The following is a 25,353-nucleotide window of genomic DNA, read 5'->3' on the forward strand; positions in this document are numbered from 1 at the left end:
GCACGTTACGTTTAAACAATAAGGATCTCAGCAAGTAGTGGTAACAATAAATTATAATTTGAGTTAAATAGACGAATTTTCGAAAGAACATTGTTTAAACCTTGATAACAGCAAATCCGTGGGAATTATTTTTGATGGTAATTACATCTGTTAAAAACCTGGGTTTACATACCGGCGAAGACCCAAGATTCGCAGTTTATGTTTACAAATGTCTACAAAAAGCTTGCAGGAAATTAAAAATCATATTTCAAAATAGACGTTTTCTTAAATCTTTAAAAATACTTCTTATATGACTCCTAAGTCTTGGCTATTGTGTTATAATTATTGTATAACTGTTGCAGATACTGAACGCATACAAAAAATACAAAATTCTCCGACTAATACATGGAGTAAAAAATCTCAGAAAATTTGTCAGAAAATTAAACTTTGTATGTAGCATAGAAGGTTAATTCATTCAGTTTGTTTTTATCACATAGTTATTAATTTAAGATCTCCACCATATCTTTCTAATAAACTGAGTTTAGAACTGATGACCATCATCTTTATATTAGCCACAAATATACAATTCTGGTTCCCAAGCATTTATCAAGGTTTTACAAACGTCCATTTTCATTTGCAATTGCAAACGCTATTAACAGATCTGTATATAGATCTGTATTGGTTTTGGCACAGACTGACTCCCTAGCCTTTACATGCTACTCAGCTGTCTTACAGTCTCCATCCAACACCCAACAACTGCTACCTACGTACGCTATAATTCGTCTTACTGCTATTAAATATAGCCATAGTGTCAGTTTTGTGTTTAGGCCCCAGTTTTTCTTCTGCACCTTCCTAGCACATTTGTTGCCCTAAGTGCGATACTTTAAATGTGCGTTTTCCAAGTAAGCCTTTGAGAATGTGGCTCCTAAATACTTTGTTTGCTTGTACTATCGGTTTCAGTGTGAGGACTCGTCTGTTGGAACAACTCTTGTTTTCTTCGGGTTAACTGTAAGTTGTTTTGACACCAGTTATCCACGATTTTGATAGCCTTTTGGCTTCTCTCGTACATAGTGCTGGTAAATTTTCTTCGTATCATAATGACTAAACTTCTCACCGTATCTCTTAGTTTCCTGAGTTTCCCGTTCCACCAAACTGTTTTTTGATTGCAGGTTTTTCTAGACAGTTCTGATGATCTGCCTAGGTTATCGCCTTGCTCAACAGATTTCTGCCCCACATTCCTGATTTCAAACGTCATCCTCTGTAGACGTTCCTCAAGATTTGCTGAGTATCCTTCCCATTTTCTGTACTGGGGATTTCTGAACGGTGTTGCTTTCGATATGGGGACTGTAATATCAAACTTAATAGGCCAATGATCAAAGCATGAAGGTTCCTTGGACACTCTTCAATTGTGAATCATGTCAAATGCGCTATAGCTGTGGAGAGAATCACGATAGATCCTCTGGGCCGCAGTGACGGACAGGCACATTTCTGCCTGTCACAATCTAGAATCTGAATCTATTAACAGATATATCCAATTCCTAAGTTGGTCCTTATACAGATTTAAATGACATCTTTTTAGCATATTAGGTGAAACCCAAATTCTTGTCCTACTCTGTCATAGCATAAATCGCCGCAATGTTTATAAGATTAGTAAGAAGTAAAATTAGTAAATAATGTTCACACACTCTTCTTGACAATCAGTACCTATTTATTTGTTCATTCTCAATATCAGCATAGATGCAACTAGGTTTAAACAACTTGAAAGGTCCTTAAGACTAAGACAAGTAAACTCATCAGCCGTTGCCAAACACAGTCACAAAACCGGACATAAATTCTTCTACCAACGAAAATATCCGAGAGTCTATAGAAATCTATAAGCGATCTAACAATCTTAACCGCGACTCAACTCTGTCACTAATATGGGACTCAGCAATCTGTTCTGAAGTTCTGAAGAAACCAACAGGATGATTGGCGAAACGGTAGCAAGTTCGACTCAACAAAAACAGACGCAGGAGGAATCCAGGAATTTTTGTGAAAAGTATTATAGTAGCATGTGGAAGTCTTTTTGAAAAATTATTGTTATTCTTTTTTATAAATAATATAATTTTTGTGTCTGGTTTAAAAATCAACTCATAGGTTAGCTGAACAGACAGTTTAGGAACTGATGCATTAAGGTTTTTTTCTTTCAACTGAAACGCCTAGAGTATTAGCTAATATACATTTTATTTCTACCATTTTAACTTTTTTTGTATCAATAGAGGCCTTTATTATTGTTGTTATTATTATTATTAAGTCAAAAATGGCTAAAACAAATACCGACATATTTTGGAAATAAGGTTTACAACGACTTTCATCTGAAATCAAAATATACAGTGTGTTCATTGTTTGTCTATACTAATTAGGGTAAAAATACACGATATTTCATAAAGCACGTCTCATTTAAGTCTTATATTAATCAATATTTGGAAAGTAGAAAATTTTAGGTCTACTTTATAAAATAATGCGATAGATACTGAAAATGGGTACCAGGCCTATGAATAGAAATGAAAAGCAAAAATGTTTAAATTTTGATAAATAATTTTAGTGATTACATGATTACATGACGTCATTGAGCTGCTAAAAGAACGAGACGTAAACCAAAGGACAATAGACATCATTCGGGACATGAACAGCGGAAATAGCACGTATGTAAGGGTAAACAATGAACTGTCCAGTAAAATATCAGTATCAACAGGGATCAGAAAAGGAGATAGCCTCAGTCCAGTACTCTTCAACATTATAATGGACGAAATAATAGAAGAAGTCAAAACTGCAGGCAGAGGATACAGAATGGGAAAACATGAGTTTAAGATAATTTGCTACTACTACACAGATTCGAAACAGCTGCACGAAAATTCAATAGGATCATATCGACACAGAAGACACAATCCTTGACAATAGCGAGAGAAACCAGAAGATGCAAACTGGCAATTTATAATAAAAGTGTGGAGCAGGTTATGTCTTTTAAGTATCTAGGGGTTAACATCAGGAGCAATAGGAACCTGAAACAAGAAGTAACCGTGATATGGAGGAATAAATACTTAAGTATCGAAAGCAAAACACGGATATATAAAACTTGTGTTAGACCAGTTATGACATACGCCATAGAAACGAGGGCGGAGACTGCAGCTACTAAACAGATTCTTAGAACGACCGAAATGACGACATTACGCTCAATCACAGGGAAAACGCTAAGAGACAGAATAAGGAGCAATGAAATTAGAAGAATGTGTGACGTTCCGGATGTAGTGAGATGGGTCAGAACTAGAAGAAGAGCATGGAAGACGATCGACTGGCGAAAATCGCAAAGGAAGAGAGACCCAATAGAAGCAGACCTAGTGGAAGACCACCAAAGCGCTGGTATGAGAGCTGGACCTCGGAGTTACAACTTAGGCTGCTTCCTTGGAAACACAAGACATAGTCTTAAAATAAGAAGAAGAATTTTAGTGAGTTATTTGAATATATTTGTGGAACAGAATTGAGCGTTATACGGTACAGAACTGACATAACATGGAATAAATGAACGGATATAAATCTTGCTTGTTGAGAAAATAAATTTACAAAGGAATATTTGAATGGTGGCTTCAAAAAGCAAAGCATTTAAAATAATTAAAAGACATCCGGAATATCTTCAAAACTAAGAGTCTTGCGATAAAAACACGACCAAAGATAATTACTTTTCTGATAGATTAAAATAGAATTACAATTTAAGTGGTCTAGTTTGACAATAAAAAGTAAAACAAAATGATCTCCTCCGCACATGCTGCCCGTTTTCAGTTCTTAGGAAAAGCATTGACCACTCTCTCATTATTTAAAATACCGCACCAAACATTCGTTCTGAAATATCACCAATGACGATTTTTGGAATATACAACCTCATTAGAAGTAAATGTTGCGTCTTCACTGAATAAAATTCTCCTTGGATAGAAAATGTCGTTCAACTTCTTGAAACCAAGCACAGAACATGAATCGCTTTTCTATACCTCCATGTTTGAGCGTGTTTTTATTTTGTTTATTTCATATTTGCCGCACTCATTTCTGACTGACTTCAAGTGGAAGTCGTCAACAAAAATGTTTTTTTCTTGAAGACCTGATGTTATAACCTTTAAAAATGCGTCTCTGCGATCTATTCTGATGTTGTGGCACCAAGCATAATTAATCGTATGACCCACATTGACCCAACTCTTGTCTAAATCGGTGATACTTCAATTTTGTCTGTGATGTTTCTTGATCGACCTTAAATACCTGCCTATATCTTTCAATAATCTACCTGAGGTACTTAAAAAAAATTGCCAAATCCCTATCACGTAGAATAATTTTATAAATGACAAATAAAGTTAGAAATTGTACGCTTTTTTATAGAGGTAGGATTTTTAAATCCGCCTTTGTTTTGTCCTGCTTCTTTCTTGATGTTAAAAATTGTTTTTTATTAACACCACTCAGTTACCCTCGAATTTCTTATTGCTCATTTCAATCATTTATGTCCCACTCAATCAAATACCGTTACGCTCACAATATCGGGTCATACCACTTACTGCCTTAGTGGCCAAGGAAGTGAGATTTTCCAGACTCCTAGAGGATATTGTCACAGCAGTATTATCGGCATATAAGGAAACATAATTGTCTGGGAAAGAATCAGATATATCATTAATAAATATTATAAATAATAAAGGTCCCGTTATTGTTGTATAATGTTATATACAAATATACAGTAGAGAAGAGGCGAAGTCTAGCAAAAGCCACTCCACTTAATTAAATTAAATTTAATATAGTATAATAGATAAATGTAATAGTAATATGAAACAATAGACAGGTATTAAAAGTAAAAATAAAAAGAATAACATTAAAAATCAAATTATTTGAGAAAATGTTAGTTTCAACGGGAAATATTTTTTAAAGAATTTAATTGAATGTGATTTTACTGAATCGGGTATACTAATAAAAATTACAATAGCGTTATAAAAAAAATGATCTGCGGAACAAAAATAAACGATATCGTGGCAGCGAGAGTCTGTAGGGGTACCTTAAAGCCACTGATTGAACATTACGAAACTGTAATTTAGCTCGTAAGTAGAACGGATTGGATGCGCTAATAATTTGCAAAACCGTAGACCCCAAAAAGTACTTGAAAGTAATTTCAATTTTTATTAATTTTTTTTTGATACTATCAAGACATGGGTAATAGAGGACTAAACCATGGTTCACAATCGGAAGGACAAGTGATTGAGCTAAAAGTTTTCGTAAACTGAAATTAAGGACAGTTCTATGCCTGTATAAATGGCGGAAAATGAAATAAGACTTTTTCATCAACAAAGATACCTGTTCCACAATCAAATATAAATCCAAGGTTTTTATTACAATTCACAACTTTTAAGCGTTCACCGTTAATTAGTAAATTCATTTGGGATACTTGTTCAATGTTAGGTTTAGGATAAAAGAACATTACACTGCATTTTTTAGCATTAAGTTGAAGATTATGCCTAGAAGAATATAGAAATAAGCTATGCAAATCCAGATTGAAACATGATGGATATATAAATATCAGGAATATAAATTAAGAATAATATAGGTCCAAGGACTGAACCTTGCGGTACACCTGATGAGACAAGGAGAAATTCAGAACTTACATTGTCAAGGGTATGGTCTGTTCATAGATATAAGAAAGTGACCAATTGCTTTTGAATGGGATTATCCAAGTGTGGTCAATAACATATAATGCAACAAGATTATTACCTAAAGTTTCAGAATTTAAATTCAGGTAAAATTGTGGTCCGTAATAGAAAATAATTTTTTTACCTACCTATGTTTAATATTCCTTGGTTTGGTATACTACTTAGTTTAAGTTTATTAGTAATTATTCTGCAACTGTAAGGAAAATTGTGAATAATCCCATTTCAGGGAGGAATGAAGAAGCGATGCTGACATTTTCTCGAGTGTAGATGAAAGTGATCAAGATATAATACGGGTTAAAATTTACCTGTTATACGAGGAACAAGGTATGCCTACATTAGATATCTTAATTAGGAGGTTTGAAAAAAATGAAACCGGTGTTAAATGTGGCAGAACTACCTTATGAAAGTGTATTCAACACATGGGTTTTAAATTAAAAAAATTGACAAAAGGCAAGTTTTAATGGAATCTTTTAGAATTCGGAAATGACGACTGGAATATCTAGAAAAAATTAGGATTTACCGACAACAACAAAGGCCAATTATTTACTTGAATGAAACCTGGTTGGGTTGCGTTGACTCAACTGATAAGTCTAAAACAAACGCGCCATCAAAAAGAGGTAAAAGAATAACTATTTTGCATGCTGGCTCTAAAAATGATTGGATTCCAAATTGACTTTCTCTGTCCGCGAAAAATATTAAAGATTTTTCTCTGGATTATTTGATTTATTTGAAAGTTGGTTTAAAAACAAACTAGTTCCAAACATTCCTCCTAATAGCGTCATTGTAATGGACAATGCAAGTTATCATCATGTGACACAAAAGCAACAATCCAAAACTACATGTATAATAACGACATTTATTTTCACGAAGATTTTACCAAAAAGCAATTAATTGAGGTTCTAAAAAGCTTGATCCTACAAAAGGATACATCTGTGATAATTATGTAAAAAATCTAGGGCATACAGTTTTAAGGCTTCCACCTTACCACTGTATATTTAATCCCATTGAACATATTTGGCATCCACTGAAATCTGCCATTCGTCGTAACAATGTTTTTCCCCGTGTTAACTCCAATGTCCTCAAACTTATAGAAACCGGATTTTTTAACATGGTTCCACAAAGTTAGGCAAATTCTGTTAAACATATAGAAAAAGCAGAACAATCGTATATCCATATTGCAAATAATGTAGAACAAATAATAATTAGAACAGGCGATGATAGCGATAGTGATACTGTTATATTATGTGAATAATTTTAAGTAATTAAAGTAGGTAATAAAAATAATTTGTAATTTTATTTTAGATTTAAACATAAATACATACATAAATAAATAAATATTGTTTAGTATCTTTCCTAAAAAAACCACACCGGCGCTATTTCATTCTTACAACTTTTTTCCTTAATTCGTATCAGTTAGTCACTTTCATATATCTATGAACAGACTTTAACTCCCTGATATCTGATATCTGATACCCATCTGCAATAATAGTGTCAAATTTGACACACTCTGTACAGGCGCAGCGGTCGTACTTACATTAGAACTAAGCGTCACTGACTCCGGCAATCTATTGGATATGATTTTGAAAACGAATATGTCCGTCGAACGGCACTTGCCGAAACTGCGGCCCAACATGTCCGCCTTGAGCCACAGCACCGCCTCCCTGACGCGGAACTCCTGGCCCATCTGCCCGCTAGTCTCTGGACTGACTTTGAACTCTAACAGTCTATTTTGGTTGACTCTGGAGCCTGGAACGAGACGGGAAACGCGTTAAAACGTGCAAAATTCGCATATACTGCGGATTCTAATGTTGACTCGATACTGCTAACCGAACAATGCCGCGACATATTGGATGCGGATTGCGGAAATGCAAACAATGCGGCCGAAATCTGCGTGTTTAATCAGCAGATAACCCCGGATTATCGGGACACTCCGGTTAACCGCTGTTATTTTAGTTATTTGCTCGGCACCGATACGGTTCGAGGTTTGGATTGCTATCCCCAACTAATATTTTGGGCAGCTTAATGTTTTATTATAGGGTCACGTGTATTTATATCGGGTTTATAAGAATTTATAAATATACAGCATTAATAAGACTTTTACTGTTTTGTGTTTTTATAGTTTACTTCGCAAAACCCGTGAAGTACCGGATATCCAATTTTTGGGGTTTTTATTTTACACAGTTGGTTTTTGAGGTACAGGGTGAAATCCGAAACTATCGATTTTTTGACCACCCTCGTGTCTGCGTTGTATTTTAAGTTATTGACAGTTTAAAAAACGTAATTTGCTTTAATACCCTCTACATATTTTTTTATGGTAATTGGAAATCATCTAAGCTTTTCAGAAATATATATTAGAATAAAGTATATAAACCTTTTTCATATTTTATTTTTAATTTAATTAATTTTATATTATTTTATGATAATTCTATTAAAAACTATATCCAAGTAAACAATTATTAACATACAAGGAACTCAATAATTTAAAATTCATTTGTTTAAATTTGTTTTGTACGTTATGATCTACTATTTGCAATAATTTTCAACTTATTATTATTACATTACATTGTTACATTAAATTAATATTAACATAATATCATACCTAAAACTGTTATTCAAATTAGAGACCATTTTCTCGAATGCAAAACTCGTACATTTTTCTCGTTTTTTGAATGTCATTTAGAGTTCCGAAAGTTAAATCAATTTCCCCTCGAAGTTCTGCTACAGCCTAGTATCGAGTTTTTTGTACTTTATTTTGCATACATCCCCATAAAAAGAAAATCTATAACTGAAAGTTTCGGATATCGTGGAGGCCATCTTACAGGTCCGTCGGTACCTATCCATTTTTAAGGTAAGTTGAAATCTTAAAATGGTCTTAAAAGTCCAGAATTATAAATGAATAACCCCAAAGCGTCCTTGTCGGGCCTTTCAAAAATTAAATGGTCATTTTCTGTCGATCAATTCCTCGTGTTATGAAGATTAAAATTTGAACTTGTATAGTATAGTATATATTGTATATTTTAAAAATTCTTTGGGCAGTCGATTTTGGTACCTCTACTGCTTTTTTATGTGTTTGCAACCTAATACATTTTTTCTCTTTACTAGCTCTTATCCTTCGAATAATTTTTAGAACGTGGTTGAAAAATGATCCGTGCCTAACTAACTAGATTTATTTTCAGAAGAGCAAATATATCTGGAAAGCTTGAAAGAAAACACGTTCCTATAATATAAAAATTATAAGTCCCTTTAAAAACCTTATCTGTTGTGATATAATTCCGAAGTTTCTAGAACATTTTTGCCAAAAAAAAAAAGGAATTTTAGGTTTCATTTTCCAAACAACTTTATACTAAAATACATTTTTGAAAAAATAAAATGATTTCCAATTAATTTAAAAAATAATATATAGGGTGTTCATTTAAAAATATATATCATTGCTTCATTACTAAAAAACGGTTAGAGCAAGTAAAAAACAAATTACTCTATTAGATTCTACGGAAAAAATCCTATACAAAAAACTAGGACAGTGTCGCGAAAGCGCGACTTTTTATCTGGTATAAAACCTGGACTTTCATGCACTTGAAACGACCGTCAAAGATGGGACTGGAGTAAATGCAAAACCATGTTTAGTTTAATTCTAAATGATATCTAGATATTGATAGAAACCCAAACATACTTCTTCTACGCACAAATAAATGAACAACAACTGAAAAGTGAGGTTATAACTGTACATAGGCGAGCAAAAAATCTAGATCGCTCCAAAAATTGGAAATAAGTTGAAAAAAAAATCACCGAATCGTCGGTTTTTGCTACAAGTTATTGTCAGCACACTTTCGACTTTTTATGAAATAACTTAATTAAAAGTTCGTGTGTTGGGTACTTTCCAGTGTATGGTTCTTTTATCGCCATAAAATTTTGTTTGTTTGCAGTATTTTAAATCTAAGGTGTATTTTACTGGTCATAATGAATTTACATCCTATTGGTGTGGCTACAAGTGTAGCATTACTACAAGATGGTCGAGGAAAACCGGAAACCCACAGAATTGTTGGTGTATACCAACGCTACGAGGTGATTGCCTTGGTCACTAGAAGACCAGGATTAGGTCGTAGAAGGATTACCAACCAAAGGGATGATCGATTTTTCGTGTCCGCAAGTGTGTGGAACCGGACATCTTCTGCTGTTTGGTTTCGAAACCAACTTCAACAGGTTAGAAATGTTAATTTTAGTGAATGTACTGTCAAAAGAAGGCTTCGTGCTAATGGATTCTCTTGTCTGCGAATGGCAACATTAACTGTTTTCCTTTTTTGCCTTATTGGACCAGATAGATGTCGAAGAGACCTGGAAAAAAGGACTTGAACACATGGTGCTAATACATTTATGGTTTGGGCGGAAATCAGTTCGGAAACACGCACAGAGTTTTTATACAGCACCGCTCTCTGAGAGCTCACAGGTACATTACGGAAATCCTGGATGATAATATGATGATAAGATGTCATTTTTATGTGCTATAATGCTAGAGCCGTCACCTCCGGAATTGTTAGTCAGTGTGGGAAGAGATGAGACGAACTAATCGAAGACGTATACTAGCTCCAAGAAGTGCCCAAGAGCTAAGCGAGTTGCTAATGCAGGAATCCAACATCGACCAGAGCGTAATCCGTAATTTAATTCGAAGCATGCCTCGTCGATTACAAGTAGTCTTAACCGCAAGAGGACTGATTACACGTTTTTAATTTTCAGGATTTCTCAATATTGTTAATTGCTACTAGTTGTTATAATTACAAATAAAAATTAATTTTGCTTTCCTTATATTAGACATTTTCTGTTTTACGACAAAATTATGAAAACCAATTTTCCAATTAATTATATAAATATAAATTCAATAATATAGTATGCCATCTATACTTTCTCTACGACCTTTAGTTTTTGACTACATTTTCGCAAAACAACACGAATACATTCACCGACATGACCGTCAGAATTGACAAACGTCAAAATTCAAAGCGTGGGAAATATCTCCGAAAACATCCGATCGCTTCCAAATCCGTGCGGTAAAATCCCGGAAATGTCCGAAGTGGATCGGATTCATGGGAAACGAAACTGACGTGGTAAAGTGACCCTTCCGGCACACTAGATCGGTGGGTCATTAGGTATTTTACAGACGGGAATAGAAAAAATAATTTACTACCTGCTAGATCTACGATTCGGTCCGAAAAATTTCTAATTTCCTGAGTGACCTAAACTTTTTCCTCGCCAGTGTACCGTAGACATTTGTTCACTAATAGTTTTTAATTACGATTACTTATAATGTTATAGATGCTACGAAGGTTTTTATAAATACCATTTTGGTAACATAGAACCTATGTATTTCAAAATCGCCTTAGCTTTTATGTATACCAGGTTGTTGATAATTCGATTCATTCATTAGAAGGTGCGATAGGAAAAATAATATATTAAAATATATTATACAAAAAATATATTATACAAAACTTTGAAGCATTTTAATTTTCAAAAAGCCTTTTCTATTTTTTTCTAATTCATTACTTGGGTTACTTACCGTGAGCAACAAAATGTCGGAAAGATTATATCATAGGAAAATTTTAAATAAAATGTATTAAATTGTTTTTTTTTTTTCAATAAGGTATCACAAATTCGTAAGGGCTATTTTTTCAAAAACTAAGTTACCAACTTTCTTTCAAAATTTTGTAAAACTTTCTTATTGCAATAGCCATCCAATAACGTTCAAGCGGAGGTCCTATTAAAATAGGGCCCATCCACACATTCACAGAAAACTTTCGTTGGAAACTAGTTTCCTTTATTACCTGAATTTAATAGAAAAACGGCAGAATTTTATTCCTCTTCCACCCTTTCAAGGATACTTTCCATTATGTTGCTTAGGTTTGCCTCGAGACTGTAGTACTTGAGGTCTTCAAAATGCTTCAATATTCCTTCCTTATCGTATGGCTGATATGCGGGAATAAGTAAGTGAAAATAAAGTACCAATGCATTACTTTTGGTACAGCTTGGACGCTGGTTAGACTTTTTGACATAGTCAATAAGAAATTGTGATACCTTATTAAAAAGAAAAAAATTAATACATTTCATTGAAAATTTTTCTATGAGACAAAGTTTTCGACATTTTGTTCATTTCACGCATAAGCCCATAGTAATCCAGTTGAAATAGGAAAAATTGAATACTATCCTTTTTCCATAAAGGTTTACGTTTTTGAAGGAAGAGGTATAATTGAAATATCCCAAACCTATTAAATTTTGTATAGTGCATGTTAGCGTTAAATTTGCTTCTTATCTCTTTCTCTATTACACCTTCGAAGGAATGTATCGGATTACCAATAACCTTGCATATATCTTCCAACATATTAGCTTGGTTAGAAAATCCAACCCTAACTTCTTGAATAAGAGAATGAAACCTCGCTCTACCAATCTCCACAATAAAAATGGTTTACAATAAATTATTTGTTCTTACACATCAATTCCATTATACGATCATTGTGAATCGTCAAAACAGCTGCTTAGTAAAAATAATTTTTATACTAACAATATCCAAGAATATCCGTACAATTATTAATTCCTTTCTTAGAACAATATACTATTTTCTCCAAAAGTTTTTTTCCATTTTTATACTACTAGCCTTGATTTAACGCTGTAAAAGCTAATGAATTTCATTACACCTGTAGATGTTGCATTCAAAATGATAAAAACGTTGATATTGTACAACAGATTAGAGAGCATTCATTTTATATCATAAAATTTTGAAAAATATATCCATTTACTTTCTTCACATCACTTCTTAACAAATAAATGGGGACTAAAAATTTGGTCACTCTTACCTTTAGCAGAATTCCCGTTTGTCAGAGTAACGGAAATGTTTGGCAATCAACCGTTAGTATCTGTTGGGTCTGGTTTCGCGGAAAATTGAACAATTTTGCTTGAAATATACCTTAAATTAAACGAAAAACAAGCAAGTGCTGTTTTCTTCAAAGCCTAAATTGAATTGTCTACAGCAGTTATTTTTTAGATGTTTTAGTCTCCCAGGATAAAATTGTTCTACTGGCTTATGCGATGCCATCACTTGACAATTTTAAAGATATTGGAAAATCTTGTCGGAAAAAGTTGCTTCTTTGTCAATAAAATCAGTCAATCTTGATTTTTTTACGTTTTTCCGAGATAACTTCTATTTGACACCCCCTATGATAATGTAAAGAAATAGGAATCATATTACACTATAAGGTGTAACCACTAAACACTAATCTAATTAATTTAATTAAATAATTAATTGCATTCAATTGCATTTTTTCATTATAATTATCATAAAATCAGCTAAACTGCACTTGGTTTGAAAATGTGCAATCCATATTAACTGCTCATAAAGTTTGACGATTTCAATAGGTTCTTTTAAAGATTTTCTTTGAAAAGCGAATGTTAGGATTAATTTAAAGAAAAACACTTATATAAAGTATAAAATATTCCATCTAGTGTATCAAATAGTTTAGTTCATATTTCTTTAAATTTGCATGTACCAAAAAAAGTGAAACGAATCAAATATTTCTTTTTTTCTTAAATTGGCACATATTTAAAAATTTAAAATTTAATAAAAAAAAAAAGAAAATTGTCAAGAGCTTTGCGTCAAATTTGGTCTAAAAATACGAGTAATGAGTGAACTAAATTAAAATTAAGTTGTTTAGGAAAATTTATAAAAATAATTTCTCCAATTTAATCAACCCTTAAATTTTTTGATATATACTTACTAGACCATTTAGTAATTAAAACTCACTAGTAGGTTATGGCCCCACAACACTAAAGAAATTAAGCTGTTATTTTAAATTGACGTGAGCTTGATCTTATTTATTATTTATTTATTACTATATTTCCGGAAATATTTATTATTCTATTTTTTCTAGAAATTAGAAGATATAAAATATAATGTTTTTTTGGAAATTTTCGCTAAGCTGCTTTCTTAAAAAAAATGGATTAAAAATTAATTAATGACTTTATTTACGAATATAATATACAATAAAAAAGAGGCTGTTCAAAATAAAATATTTCGAGTCTCAATTTTCAAACCTATCTTTAAAAAAAAAAGTAGCAACGTTAGGCAGGAAAGATAGACATAAAAAATACAACAAAAAATAGTGGGATTCGATCAATTTTATTTAAAAAATTATTTAAATATTCAGTGAAAATAATTCACGCGGGTGTGTGGAAAAAGTATTGTTTTAGTCATGTCATATGTAAATAACCTATGTGAGGCTCCATGTGATTTTTTTCAAAAGATAGTGTGAAGACATCGATCACATAATTGTGTGATAAAGATTAGGCCATCGGGTATAGTTTATGACTAAGTCGTTTAATTCCAGAAATGATTCATAAAAAGTATTTCTGAGACAGCCGCTGTGAAACAGCGACCGTAGACGATGTCTCGGTGCTTGAAATAAGATAAAATGTTCGAATCACACAGGATTGTCATTAATGATTTGTTTAAAATATGTATAGAACCAAATAAGCATTTTCTAATTGTGAAACGTGACCATTAAATCTTAACTAATTGAGAAAATTGAACGGCATACACTACCCTACCAAAACAACATTGCTGTAGATTTTTTTGGGTTTAGATTTTCTAGAAACACCCTATTAACTATTAAATCATTATTTATGAGTTAACGGCATTCCAAAATTTTATCTTCATACATACATTGGCAACTCAAATATTATACCTCGGCAGTCTAATTGTTGTTGTAGCATTTTTGAACTACTTTTTGTGTAAGAACTTGTAGCTAATTCCTCAAAAATTCGACAGCACCGTCATTAAGCCCTATATATTTTAGAATCATTATGATAATTCAAGGTATTAAATACCTTAGAGTAATACAAAATCCAACATGACCAAGATAGTACCTTTAAAAGAGCAGTTACATAACTGTGCCCCTTCCTAAAGCCTGTCCCAGTTTCACGCAGAATACTATTTTTATGCAAATGATCAATTAGTTGCTTTTTAAAAATCATATTCCAGAATTTTGGAAACTACTGATAAAGTAGTAATAGGGCGTAATTCACTACAACTTGTGGGACTTTTCTTTTTGGAAAGAAGCAATATATGTGTGATCTTAGTAGAGGTGGAATAATTGATTTTCTCTTGATGCTAATGATATTCAGATACTTTAAGGACTCTCACATCCCTTGTGAACTACTATTTAACGCATGTTGCATCTGTTTGTTTAAAGAAAGTGACGGGTTTTAAAGGTGCATTAAATTAATTATGCCACTTAATATTGTCATTATAAACGGTAATCTATGGTCAATATTATCAATATCGATATAGTATATCAGCCAGACAAGAGAGTGAGATTAACTTTCTTTAGATCGCTAATTTTTTATTAATACGATCTGAAATAAAATTTCCACACCAACAACAAACTGTCGTTTAGATATACTATATATACTATTGGATTTTAGACTATTAAGCTAAGGAACATGCAACCAAAAAAAAAATATTTTTAAAAGATTTTGGTTAGTTAATTTTTAGTATTCAATTCGATGGAAATGGAAAAATATCGCAAAAAAAGCAAAAGCATGTTCGTCAAAAGTGCAAGAATATACATAAGAGAGAAGATAAGAGAAATTAGTAATTTTATGAAAAAGAAAGGCAAAATAAATCCCAAAAATAAAAACCCTTTTTCTTTTTTTCCTATATGTCTCTCCTTTCTCTCTTATCTGAAACTACTTGCTTGGAGATGTAAGATTTGTTCTCACCGACCAATATTCGTATGTCAAAGGAGGCCATGTTTAGAAAAATACAGGCTTGTTTGCGATAAAAGTAATAAACAAAATTGCGATAGAAGCGCTTAAACCGTTATGTAAACACGCAGTCGATAAGGATTTCTTTCGACTTTCGGATATGTGCCGCGGTCTTCTAATTTTTTGCTTGGCCAATTGGGCCATAAGGTGGTAGCCGTTTTCGTATTCGACAATCATTTGACATCGTGGTGTTTCAGTGGCGCTGAAATTGAAATAAAGGCTCAAGAGAAATCGACTTTTCCGGACGGATTCCTGTTTGGGGTCGCCACCAGCGCGTACCAAATAGAGGGAAGCCAAAATGCGAAAGGTAGTGGTATATTTATGGTTTTATATATTCTTTCACCTCCCAATATTATATTCTAATTCCTCCAGGTGCCGGAGAGACCGTTTGGGATCGGTACAGAGAAACGGATCCACAACTCTTCCACAACTCCAGCCTCGGGGACCGATCTTTTTGCGATTCCGTAAATAAATGGAGAGACGATGTGAACCTCCTAAGCGATCTGGGAGTTAGTTTTTACAGATTTTCCATCGCGTGGTCCAGGATCCTACCCGACGGTCTGGCGAATAACGTAAACCAAGAGGGCGTGAAATACTACAATTCGCTAATAGACGAACTGATTGCAAAAGGTACGAGGCTTGAATGGAAAATAACAGTAAAACACCAACCATTACAGGTATCAGACCTGTGGTAACCATGTACCATTACGACTTGCCGATGGTACTGCAGAACCTCGGAGGATGGACTAATCCCTACATGGTTTATTACTTCGAGGACTACGCTAGGATACTGTTCACCCATTTCGGAGACAGAGTGAAGCACTGGATAACGATGAACGCTGCTTGCCCTGGGTAAATATTCACAACCTCAATTTGTCAATTGTAACTCTCTTCATAACTATAGCGCACGCTTTTTTAAACTATAAGTCGCGAACCCACAGGGTCATCATATCATATCTGTTTTCAAATGCTAGGCTTCATTAATAGACGAGTAAAATTGTTCAAGAGCGCTCGCGCTGATCTTAGTCTCTACCACGCTTATTTGGAGCCCTAAAAATAATGTATACAAAACTAGGATTGAAAGTTTACAGAGAAAATTTTTGAAATGCCTCTCTTACAAAGAAAATCTTAACTTATTACCCCAAGTATGCATTACAAACCCTTAACATGAGTGAGAGTTATTTATAATGATACAAACTCTCCTCAGGCAGGACAAAGTATTGAAGGATAAGCATCTAATGTGTGAAAACGGAAATATGAGTAGCCTTTTCTTCAATTTGTCTTTACATTTCAAAATTGCAATTGTATGAAACCATCAAAAATCTTGAATCAAAGCATGTTTAGTGTGTCAATAAACCAAAAGAATATTTTGAAAAACTATAAATCTTTAAATAAGGAAAAAAATTATTCGGAAAATTTGTGGCCGTTAATGAAAAATATTTATTAGCGTCATACAAAGTTCCATACCATCTGTATTGTCAAATAAAAAAAGCAGTTCACCACCGGAGAAGATTTTGTATTACCAGCTGCTATTAAAACTGTAGAAATACTATATGGATGATGGCAATGATATTTAAAAAATTCATTTGTCGATCGAGCCTGTCTCGAATAGAATTAGTGCAACTTATTAAAAGAATTAAAGAAAGCCAATACTTTCATGGCACGCAAGACTGTAGATCTAGACAGACTAGCAAAAGTCCTTCACAAAGATATCAAAAATGTAATTCGAAGAAAAATTCACTCTTCTTATTTAAAAAAAGAAATACCCACAAAGAATAATTCAGTTACATGAAACAACTCAATTGGCTCAGTTGTTAGTATATGTCAGGTACGCTTATAAAGAAAGCGTCCTGTGAAAGAAAGTTGATACTACAGAAAAGACTGCTTAGAATATGTAATGTGTGTAATGACGGTGCAAATTTATTGATTTTAAATCATTTTTTCAAGCTGCTGATCATAATCATACAAGTTTTACTCATTGCGTTGTTCACCGACAGACCCTTGCAGGAAAAAATATGCTGTCTATGCCCTTAACATCCGCTTATTTTCGAATGTCTCTAAGGAGACGGATACCAGCTACACAACTTCATTATTACTTACAGAAATAAGATGGTCAAAGTTTAAGAAGATTATCGTTGTTAAATGACGAAATCGAAATATTTTTAACCGAACTAAAACATGAACTTGCTGTTATGACTATCGACAATTTTATAATAAAACAATCATTGTAAAAGTTTTATTGCAAAAATTATTGTAGATCACTTAAAACTGCTGGAAATGCAATTTTCTGGATATTTTATATTAAATATTGATTTCAAAAATCAATAGCTCGGAGTCAGAAGCCTTTTTAGATGATCTTAAGTGAGATGATCACCTGCTCCTTAAAGCTCAAGAGGAATTTGCTGAGATTTCGAGAGGCTAGCATAAAACTACAATTTCCAAAAAAACCCTTGACTGAATTCTAGATCAGAACTAGAACAATCGCTGATATGGCTTTAAATTTTCTTTTGACATTCAACACCCCATATTTAAGTTAAATTATTTTGTCAGCTTTAACTTCCAAAATATTGAAGGGGTCTTACATGCACTAGTGTCAAACATGCCACCAAGATTTAATGTGTTATATAATAAAAAAAAACAGGCACTTCAATCTCATTACATTTTAGAATATATGGCAAAAAATGTAATTTTGATGAAAAATAGTGCATATAATTAATGAAACTAGAATAAATACATTTTTACAACTTTTTGTGCAATTTTTAATTTTAGATTTTTGTTTGTCTCAAAACGAATTCTAAAACTATATATTTTCCTACGTATATTGTTAGCTAACAAACAAATTATCAAAAAATATCAATTAATCTTTCTTTTATATTTATACGGGGTCGCCAGGAAACTCGCAATCACAAATGTTAAGTTAAAGCTAAAGTTAAATATACAGACACTAAAGTAATTTAATAATAACAATAATATGATAAAAATTTAAATGTAAATGCAGATATACCTACAGCCAGGTAGGCATACAGTTGACAACATGAAGAAATAGGTTAGGTAAAAATAACAAATCAAGAAAAAAAAATAAAAAATGTTAAAAGATTAAAAATCGAAATTATCCTGTTTTTTTCTTCAAAACTTAACTGAAACGGTTCAGTTCAGATTTGTAAATAGTTTTACAGTAGTTTATGAAAAAAAAAAACGGTTTTAAGTTTGTGTAATTTTATCACAGTCACTTGTATTCTCAATATCAGTAGACAATTTCATAAGCTTTTATAGTCTGATTGTGAGGCCTGTCTTCAAAGAAATTTAGCTATGAGCTGGAATCTGCGGGTTTTTTCTATTTCTAGTGTGTATGTACATATTTTCATACAGACTATAGTTTTTTTGAAATAATTAAGGATATTTTTTAACCGTTGAGAGAGAAACACCATTCTCCCATCTCCCAAAGCCTCAAAGCCTTCACATTTGCATAGGGCAGGGGCCAAGCACACACCCTTGCGGCACGCCTTGGTGTATTGACGTCTCATGCTTTGGTTGTTATTTAACTGTTTTCTGAAAGGAACTTAAGATTGTAAGAGTTTATTCCCCATTCCTTATACCATGTACTTGTTTAGCTTGTTCAAAAGAATGTCGCGATCAATGGTCTCAAACGAGTGAAAGAAAAGCCCAGCAACTTTCTCGTTTTTGTCAACTCCTTCCAGAGTACAGTAGAGCTCGATAAATTGCAAAGAGACTGGTCGGTCTATGGTTTTCGTATTCGATGAGGATTGCCTTTTTTAGAGAGCTACTAAGCTTAAATGGCTCTTAAGCTGACAGTAGCCTGTCAGTAGACCTACCATGATTCCTACTGCATTTGTTTGTCCACCAATATTTGGATGACTGATTTTGCTCTACCAAAGTGACGCCTTTATTTGTTAGATACGGAGACGAGGACTTCCCACCGTTCATGAAAGACCCTCCAGTGGCGAAATACTTTTGCGTCCACGTAACTCTATTGGCACACGCCAAGGCTTACCATCTTTATGACAATGAGTTTCGGTTGAAGCAGAAAGGTAAACACAACCGAGAAACCAATCCCTTGGCGTGAAAAATTTGACTCCTAGGTACCGTCGGGATAACGGTAGACGGACGTTGGTACGAACCCAGAGGTTTTCAGAAAGTCAACAGAGAGGCAGCCGAAAGGACTAGAGATTTCCAGGTAGGTCTAGTACTTCACAGGTCAGCGCACATTTCGATGGTAACATTTTAGGTCGGCATGTTTCTGCATCCGATTTTTCACCCGGACGGTAACTACCCAGCCAGAGTAATGGAAAGGATAGAGAAAACAAACAAGCAAGAAGGCTATATGCGGTCGAAACTGCCTCAATTTTCCTCGGAAGAAGTCGCTTACGTCCAAGGCACATACGACTTTCTCGGTCTCAACTTGTACACCACGTACTTGGTAGAAGACTTCAACAGGTCCACGGAGAAGCCGTCGTATGACAAAGATTTGGGAGTTAAGATATCGCAAGACGAAAAATGGTCAGGGTCCGCATCTCATTGGTTGAAAGTTTACCCGGAAGGTGCGAGAAAAATGCTCAAGTGGATAAAAGACACTTATGACGACTTTCCCATAATCATTAGCGAAAATGGCTTCTCGGATCGCGGGGAACTGGCGGATGTGGATCGGATAAAGTACTTGCAGGTTGAAGCTAGTTGAAGTTGGAAATGTTGGCCACTAACACGGATGGTTTTAGGGTTACCTGTCGGCTATTTTAGAAGCAGTCTACGAAGACAGCGTCGACGTGGAAGCGTATACAGTGTGGTCTCTATTCGACAACTTCGAGTGGGTAGCCGGCTTCAGGTGAGGTAATTTTGTTAGTGCCGTTCAATGAGGTTATATGCTTGGGTGTGATGAATAAATCAATGAAACACTATCGTTTCCAGTGAAAAATTCGGTTTGTATCACGTCAACTTCACCGATCCGTCAAGAAAGAGGACGCCAAAACTGTCAGCGGATTGGTACAAAAGGGTTATCAAGGAGAGGAGGATAGTCGAGGTGCCGGTTTGATATGAACGTTGTTGCATCCAAACTTGTAGAAAATTATGCCAATATATTGTTTGATTATGACCTACTACTTCAAAACAGAAGTAACTAATTAGACCAGGTGTTCAGAAAAATGACACCAGCACACTTATACTTCTCCCACAGCGAGAACCTAGTAACCTTCTTTTTCTTAATTTGCTTTATCCGTTACGGATATTAGCCACCATCATCATGGGCAATACAGACTTTTCAAACAGCTCTTCGAAACAGTTGAACGGTTGTGACTTCATACCATTTGCGCAGGTTGTCCATCAAAGATATTTTTCTTCTTCATGGTCCTATGTTGGTTGCATTCAATTTTGTTGCATTCATCATTATGTGGCCTAGATAATTTAGCTTCCTGCGTTTAATTGCCTGCTTTTAACAGCTGGGGCTTGTATTGTATTCTGTGTTTGCTATGATCTCTACAAAAGGGGTGTCATAGTATTTACATCTTCTGGATTCCTCCTGAGTTGGTTGTTTATAACTCAAAATTGCTGACGTTTCGCCAATCAACCTGTTGGCTTCTTCAGCGGTTAACTGAAAGACGCTCGCATTCCACTCTGTACCTCCTAATATATTGTTTGATGGAGGCGGAGTTAAAGGAGGGGTATGAACATTGTTTCGGATGACTGATTCCCGCATTGGTCAAAGGTTGCAGTTAGCTTATAAAATTCGATGGATTTTCGCTTTTTTTTTTGTAGAAGAATTGATTACATGCAGGAATTTCAGCGTTATCGAATAAGATTTGATGTTTTATTTGTCGTAGTTTTAATCCTCTGCCACAGGTTGCTATAATATTATTTAAAAATCTTCTGGATTCCTCCACCGTTTCTAAATCAAACTTTCTGACGTTTCGCCAATGATTCTGTTGACTGTTCAGAGCAGGCAGGCAGGATGGCGAAACTTCAGCAAGTTTTATTCATAAATAACCGACGCAGGAAGGATCCAAAAGATTTGTAAATAGTATTATAGTAGCCTGTGGAAGTTTCTTTGAAAAATTAAAGGGGCTTCACTTTGAAAAACATTCCATGTCAGAAGGAACAGAAATTATCCAATCAGATGTCATATTCTTACTAAAAATGGCAAAACCCTCCTTCCAGATCACATTCCTATTTAGTTGGTTAGACAATAAACAATAGATTTATTGCCTCTAACTCATATTAAGAGTTTCAACGTTACATAACAAAAAAGAAGAGAAACGAAATATCATCTAAAAATGGTAGCAATATAGCTAAGACATACGGATCATTTTTGATTACGTCAACTCCACAACTGCTCTGTCTGGAGTATAACACATAAACTTAATACTAGAGCAAAGTCAGCAACAAGAAGCAATTAATTTCCATTATACGAATACGAATACGAAAAGCGAAGATGCAAAGATAACTCGGTGATCCAAGTAATAGACAAAATTGTTAAAATTATAGATAGTTTTGTTTTCAAGGACCAACCTATAGCATGTTCAAAAAAAAAATGCTGAAATGATTGTTTAGTATTCTCGTTACATATGCTGCAAATTTCATTGAGATCCACGAAGTATGACACTCCGTCAAAATTTAGTTAAAGATGCTTAGTATTAGAAGTACATAGCTGTCGAACTTAATATGGATGTATGGACACGAGATAAACAGTTTGAAAAGATCTCGCTCAGTACAGATTTTTTTTTTAATTTAAGCAACAAATTATTCTTGTTTCTTTTTAGATAATCGCTTTGAATTGAAAAGCACAATTAAACGTCTAAATTTGAGGAGACCTTTGTCTGCTAAATGATAGAATCTCAATTAATCAGTTAAATTGTTTTAGAAAAGTTCACTTGAACACGTTCTATATCGTCTTGATCCCTGAGCCTCCAAGGATAGAAGGATAGAACCCTGGTAGTTAACGCATCACATGATATGAGTATAATACCCCTGATAAGTACTGCTACTTGTTTGGCCATGTCAAGCCATATTATTATTATTAAGTACCCAAGTAAATATCCCAGTTTTTTGTCTAAAATAGTGATTTCCGATGAAGCTACTTTTCGCAATCATCGAACAGTCAAACGTGGTTATTATTTAATAGTTAATAATTTCTGGGTACGGGAAGTGCAAAACCAAAACCATTGGTAACTTAATGTGTGCTATTGGAATAAAACACTTAGAAAGTTATTGTGCCATATTTTTTTTGGCGATTCACATAACAGACCTAGATATTTAAACTTTTTTCAAATTCAATTTACCTCAATTTCATCAAGAAGTTGGTAACATTGATATCCATCAAATGGGGTTTCCGCAAGATGGAGCTCCTCCGCATAATTAACACGACTAGATTTCTTTTCGTGGAGCTTTGTTAAAGATCGTGTTTATGTGAATCCCTCAGATATACAGGCGTGTTGCTTAGACTACGCTAAAGCATTCGATTAATGGTAACATGCGAAAATGAGAAAAACTGGACAGAACCATTACTAACGTGTATTGAGGACAAAAATCTGGAATAAGGGTAGACAACGAACTATCAGATCAGATCGAAATTTTTTAAGGACTAAGATAGGTGTGCGTACTATTCAGTTCGTACTCCGAATATATACTGAGAAAGGTACTAGACGAAATCCAATACGGTTTTAGGGTGACCTTACCATACGATCTACGCTACGCCGACGACACTGTATTTATAGCCAACAACATCAATGGCCTACAACAACTCTGAGACCGAGTCACTGAATCGAGCCTAGAATATGGCCTTCAACTTAACCCAAAAAAGACCAAGTACAGAGTGGCCCGTTTTAGAGGAGCCTATACCTTATCTCTTATACATTTTATTGCATTGCACTCCTTATCAACTTGTTCACAACCGTTTTTGAGCATTGTTAAGAAGCAAGTTAAGTTTTGTACAATGTTACCAAACTTCTCAAATTACTTATTTCTACGTTTAAATGTCTACGTGAAATGATTACAAAAAATTAACACTGACTACTAATGCATATAACTTAAAAGCCGTTTTGAAGAATACAAGTTGTATATGCTATTACTATATGATATTTGAATTCTTGAACTTCTAAAACTGTTGACGGTTTATCTTTCAATGTGCTCCACAAAAAAAAGTCCATCGGTGTCAAATCTGGACGCCTTTCTGGCCAGGAGATGATCCCGTTTTGTCCAATCCACTCTCTGAAATTTTCATTTAAAAAGTAAATGATTGCAGCATTTCGATGGTAAGGAGCGTCATCTTGCATCCAAATTAAATTTGGATGCTCTCTTTGGGGAATATTATTATGTAAAATTTTCTTGATAAAATATGAGTCCTAAAATTCTAGATCTCCAGATTGCGCACCGTACTTTCACGGATCTTCGCTCCTGCTTGTTTACTTCAAAAACACATTTTTAATTTTATAAATGTTAATTTTTAAACATGTTTGATGAGTGTCCCATTTAAAAAAAATGAGAAAAGCATCATTTTGGGAAACATAGCAATACAGCATATTTTAAGAAAATATTTTAAATTTGATCATTGCCTAAGGAAAATCATTATTTTCGTAAAAAGTTTAAAAAGTTAATAATAATAAGTTAAAGATAATCGGTAATAAGTTCGAAACGGTGCATCACATATATATCGTTGAATATGTCTTTGAAAGCGCTATCCCAAAATGCAATAAAATGAAAGGCGTTCTATAAAAAAATTGTAACTTTGTTTCACCACCCTGTATATAAAAAAGGGACGATTAGGAAAATAAAAAAAAGGTCATCTTACTAGAAACAACTTTTATATTTAATTTTTTTTGTAACCCCTGTAGTTTTCGATATAAGGTATAGGTCCCTCTTAAACGGGTCACCCTGTACATGTTGATTAATAAATCACCTCCTCAAGCGACACCAGAAATCCTACAAACAAATATACTTATCTGGGTTGTATATTAACAGATACTAGGAACCTACGGAAGGTAAATCTTCTGGAGGTTTTACTATTCTACTAGATCTAGATGCATCATTAATTTCTTTATCTTAGAAAACTCTGGTATTTTCTTCATAATGGGCTTTTGCAGATTCGGTTATTATTTCATTAATTTTACCAAATGAATTTGTCCATTCTTGCCAAGTAAAACTTTTACTTCCTCCAATTAACCCTAGTATTCAGAACACAGTGTTTTCCTTACATTTTCTTTCATTTGGATCTATACCAAGTAATCCTACCTCTTACTGATCCTGCACCATTGCCTTACGGTGTCTTTACACTTGATCCGATTGGAGTGAAAATAGGGCCTCTCGACACAATTTCTTATTTGGTCAGACAAAATCACCAGGGCGGAATTTCCAAAGCGCGCAATCAAATCGCGACAAAGAGATAAATGTCAGGGCAATTTGACGGCAGGTTTCACAAAACTGTAGCAAAACAAGCGACGTGCGGATTAGTTCGAGTGTGGGAGTGGAAAATAGGCCGGGAAGTCTGAATGAAAGTCGCCCATTGACGATTCCTACACTACACGTGTCGCTGGGTCGAATAGCTAAAATTTCCATCTATTTGCAGCTTAATTATCAATATGAGATCGCTGACGAACGAACGTGTGTGCATATCGGGGCCGGCGGGGGTTGAAATTGACGCTCTATGAGGAAGCTCGTTACACCTACACCCGACGATGAGCGTAAGTTAGCTCAAATATTGCTCAAATGACGCTTTATGTTCTAGTCTAGTTTTATAAAGTATACCTTCCTCATTGCTTGCTTAAAATACATAAAATTTTGCCAAAAGGTGCCCTTCAAATTTTGTTACACCTCCATTCGCGTTTATCGAACGAACAAAGGATTTTACTTTTAACCA

The 25,353-nt window shown here is 34.1% G+C and overlaps 2 protein-coding genes across 4 annotated transcripts in view; one reads left to right on the forward strand and one right to left on the reverse strand.

Annotated features, from left to right (window-relative positions):
- Positions 1-25,353, reverse strand: part of LOC132706022 (inhibin beta chain) — a 115,697-nt gene that overhangs the window by 18,269 nt on the left and 72,075 nt on the right. The window contains exon 2 of the mRNA XM_060677065.1: positions 7,225-7,436. Coding sequence (XP_060533048.1) covers positions 7,225-7,436 — 212 coding nt within the window. The remainder of the gene's footprint in view (positions 1-7,224; positions 7,437-25,353) is intronic.
- Positions 15,546-20,600, forward strand: LOC132706021 (myrosinase 1-like). 3 transcript variants are annotated; one of them, XM_060677062.1, is made up of 9 exons: positions 15,546-15,641; positions 15,692-15,801; positions 15,867-16,124; positions 16,172-16,346; positions 19,410-19,543; positions 19,595-19,689; positions 19,741-20,175; positions 20,228-20,334; positions 20,418-20,600. In XM_060677062.1, exons 1-9 carry the CDS (start codon positions 15,595-15,597, stop codon positions 20,539-20,541), a joined length of 1,485 nt encoding a protein of 494 aa, XP_060533045.1. In that variant the 5' UTR covers positions 15,546-15,594; the 3' UTR covers positions 20,542-20,600. The 3 variants fall into 3 exon arrangements, with proteins under 3 accessions (XP_060533045.1, XP_060533046.1, XP_060533047.1); XM_060677063.1 differs by having other exon boundaries at positions 19,616-19,689; XM_060677064.1 differs by lacking the exon at positions 15,546-15,641 and having other exon boundaries at positions 15,690-15,801; positions 15,867-15,958; positions 16,009-16,124.

The sequence above is a fragment of the Cylas formicarius genome, unplaced genomic scaffold (genome assembly GCF_029955315.1).
Source record: "Cylas formicarius isolate icCylForm1 unplaced genomic scaffold, icCylForm1.1 PGA_scaffold_8__14_contigs__length_24414737, whole genome shotgun sequence".
Lineage (NCBI taxonomy): Eukaryota > Metazoa > Arthropoda > Insecta > Coleoptera > Brentidae > Cylas > Cylas formicarius.

Excerpts from the sequence above, each read along its gene's own strand:
- LOC132706021 (XM_060677062.1), top strand. The coding sequence starts at position 15,595 with ATGTGCCGCGGTCTTCTAATTTTTTGCTTGGCCAATTGGGCCATAAG. Across the intron at positions 20,176-20,227 it reads ATCGGATAAAGTACTTGCAG|GGTTACCTGTCGGCTATTTT; the intron begins GTTGAAGCTAGT and ends GGATGGTTTTAG. Across the intron at positions 20,335-20,417 it reads GAGTGGGTAGCCGGCTTCAG|TGAAAAATTCGGTTTGTATC; the intron begins GTGAGGTAATTT and ends TATCGTTTCCAG.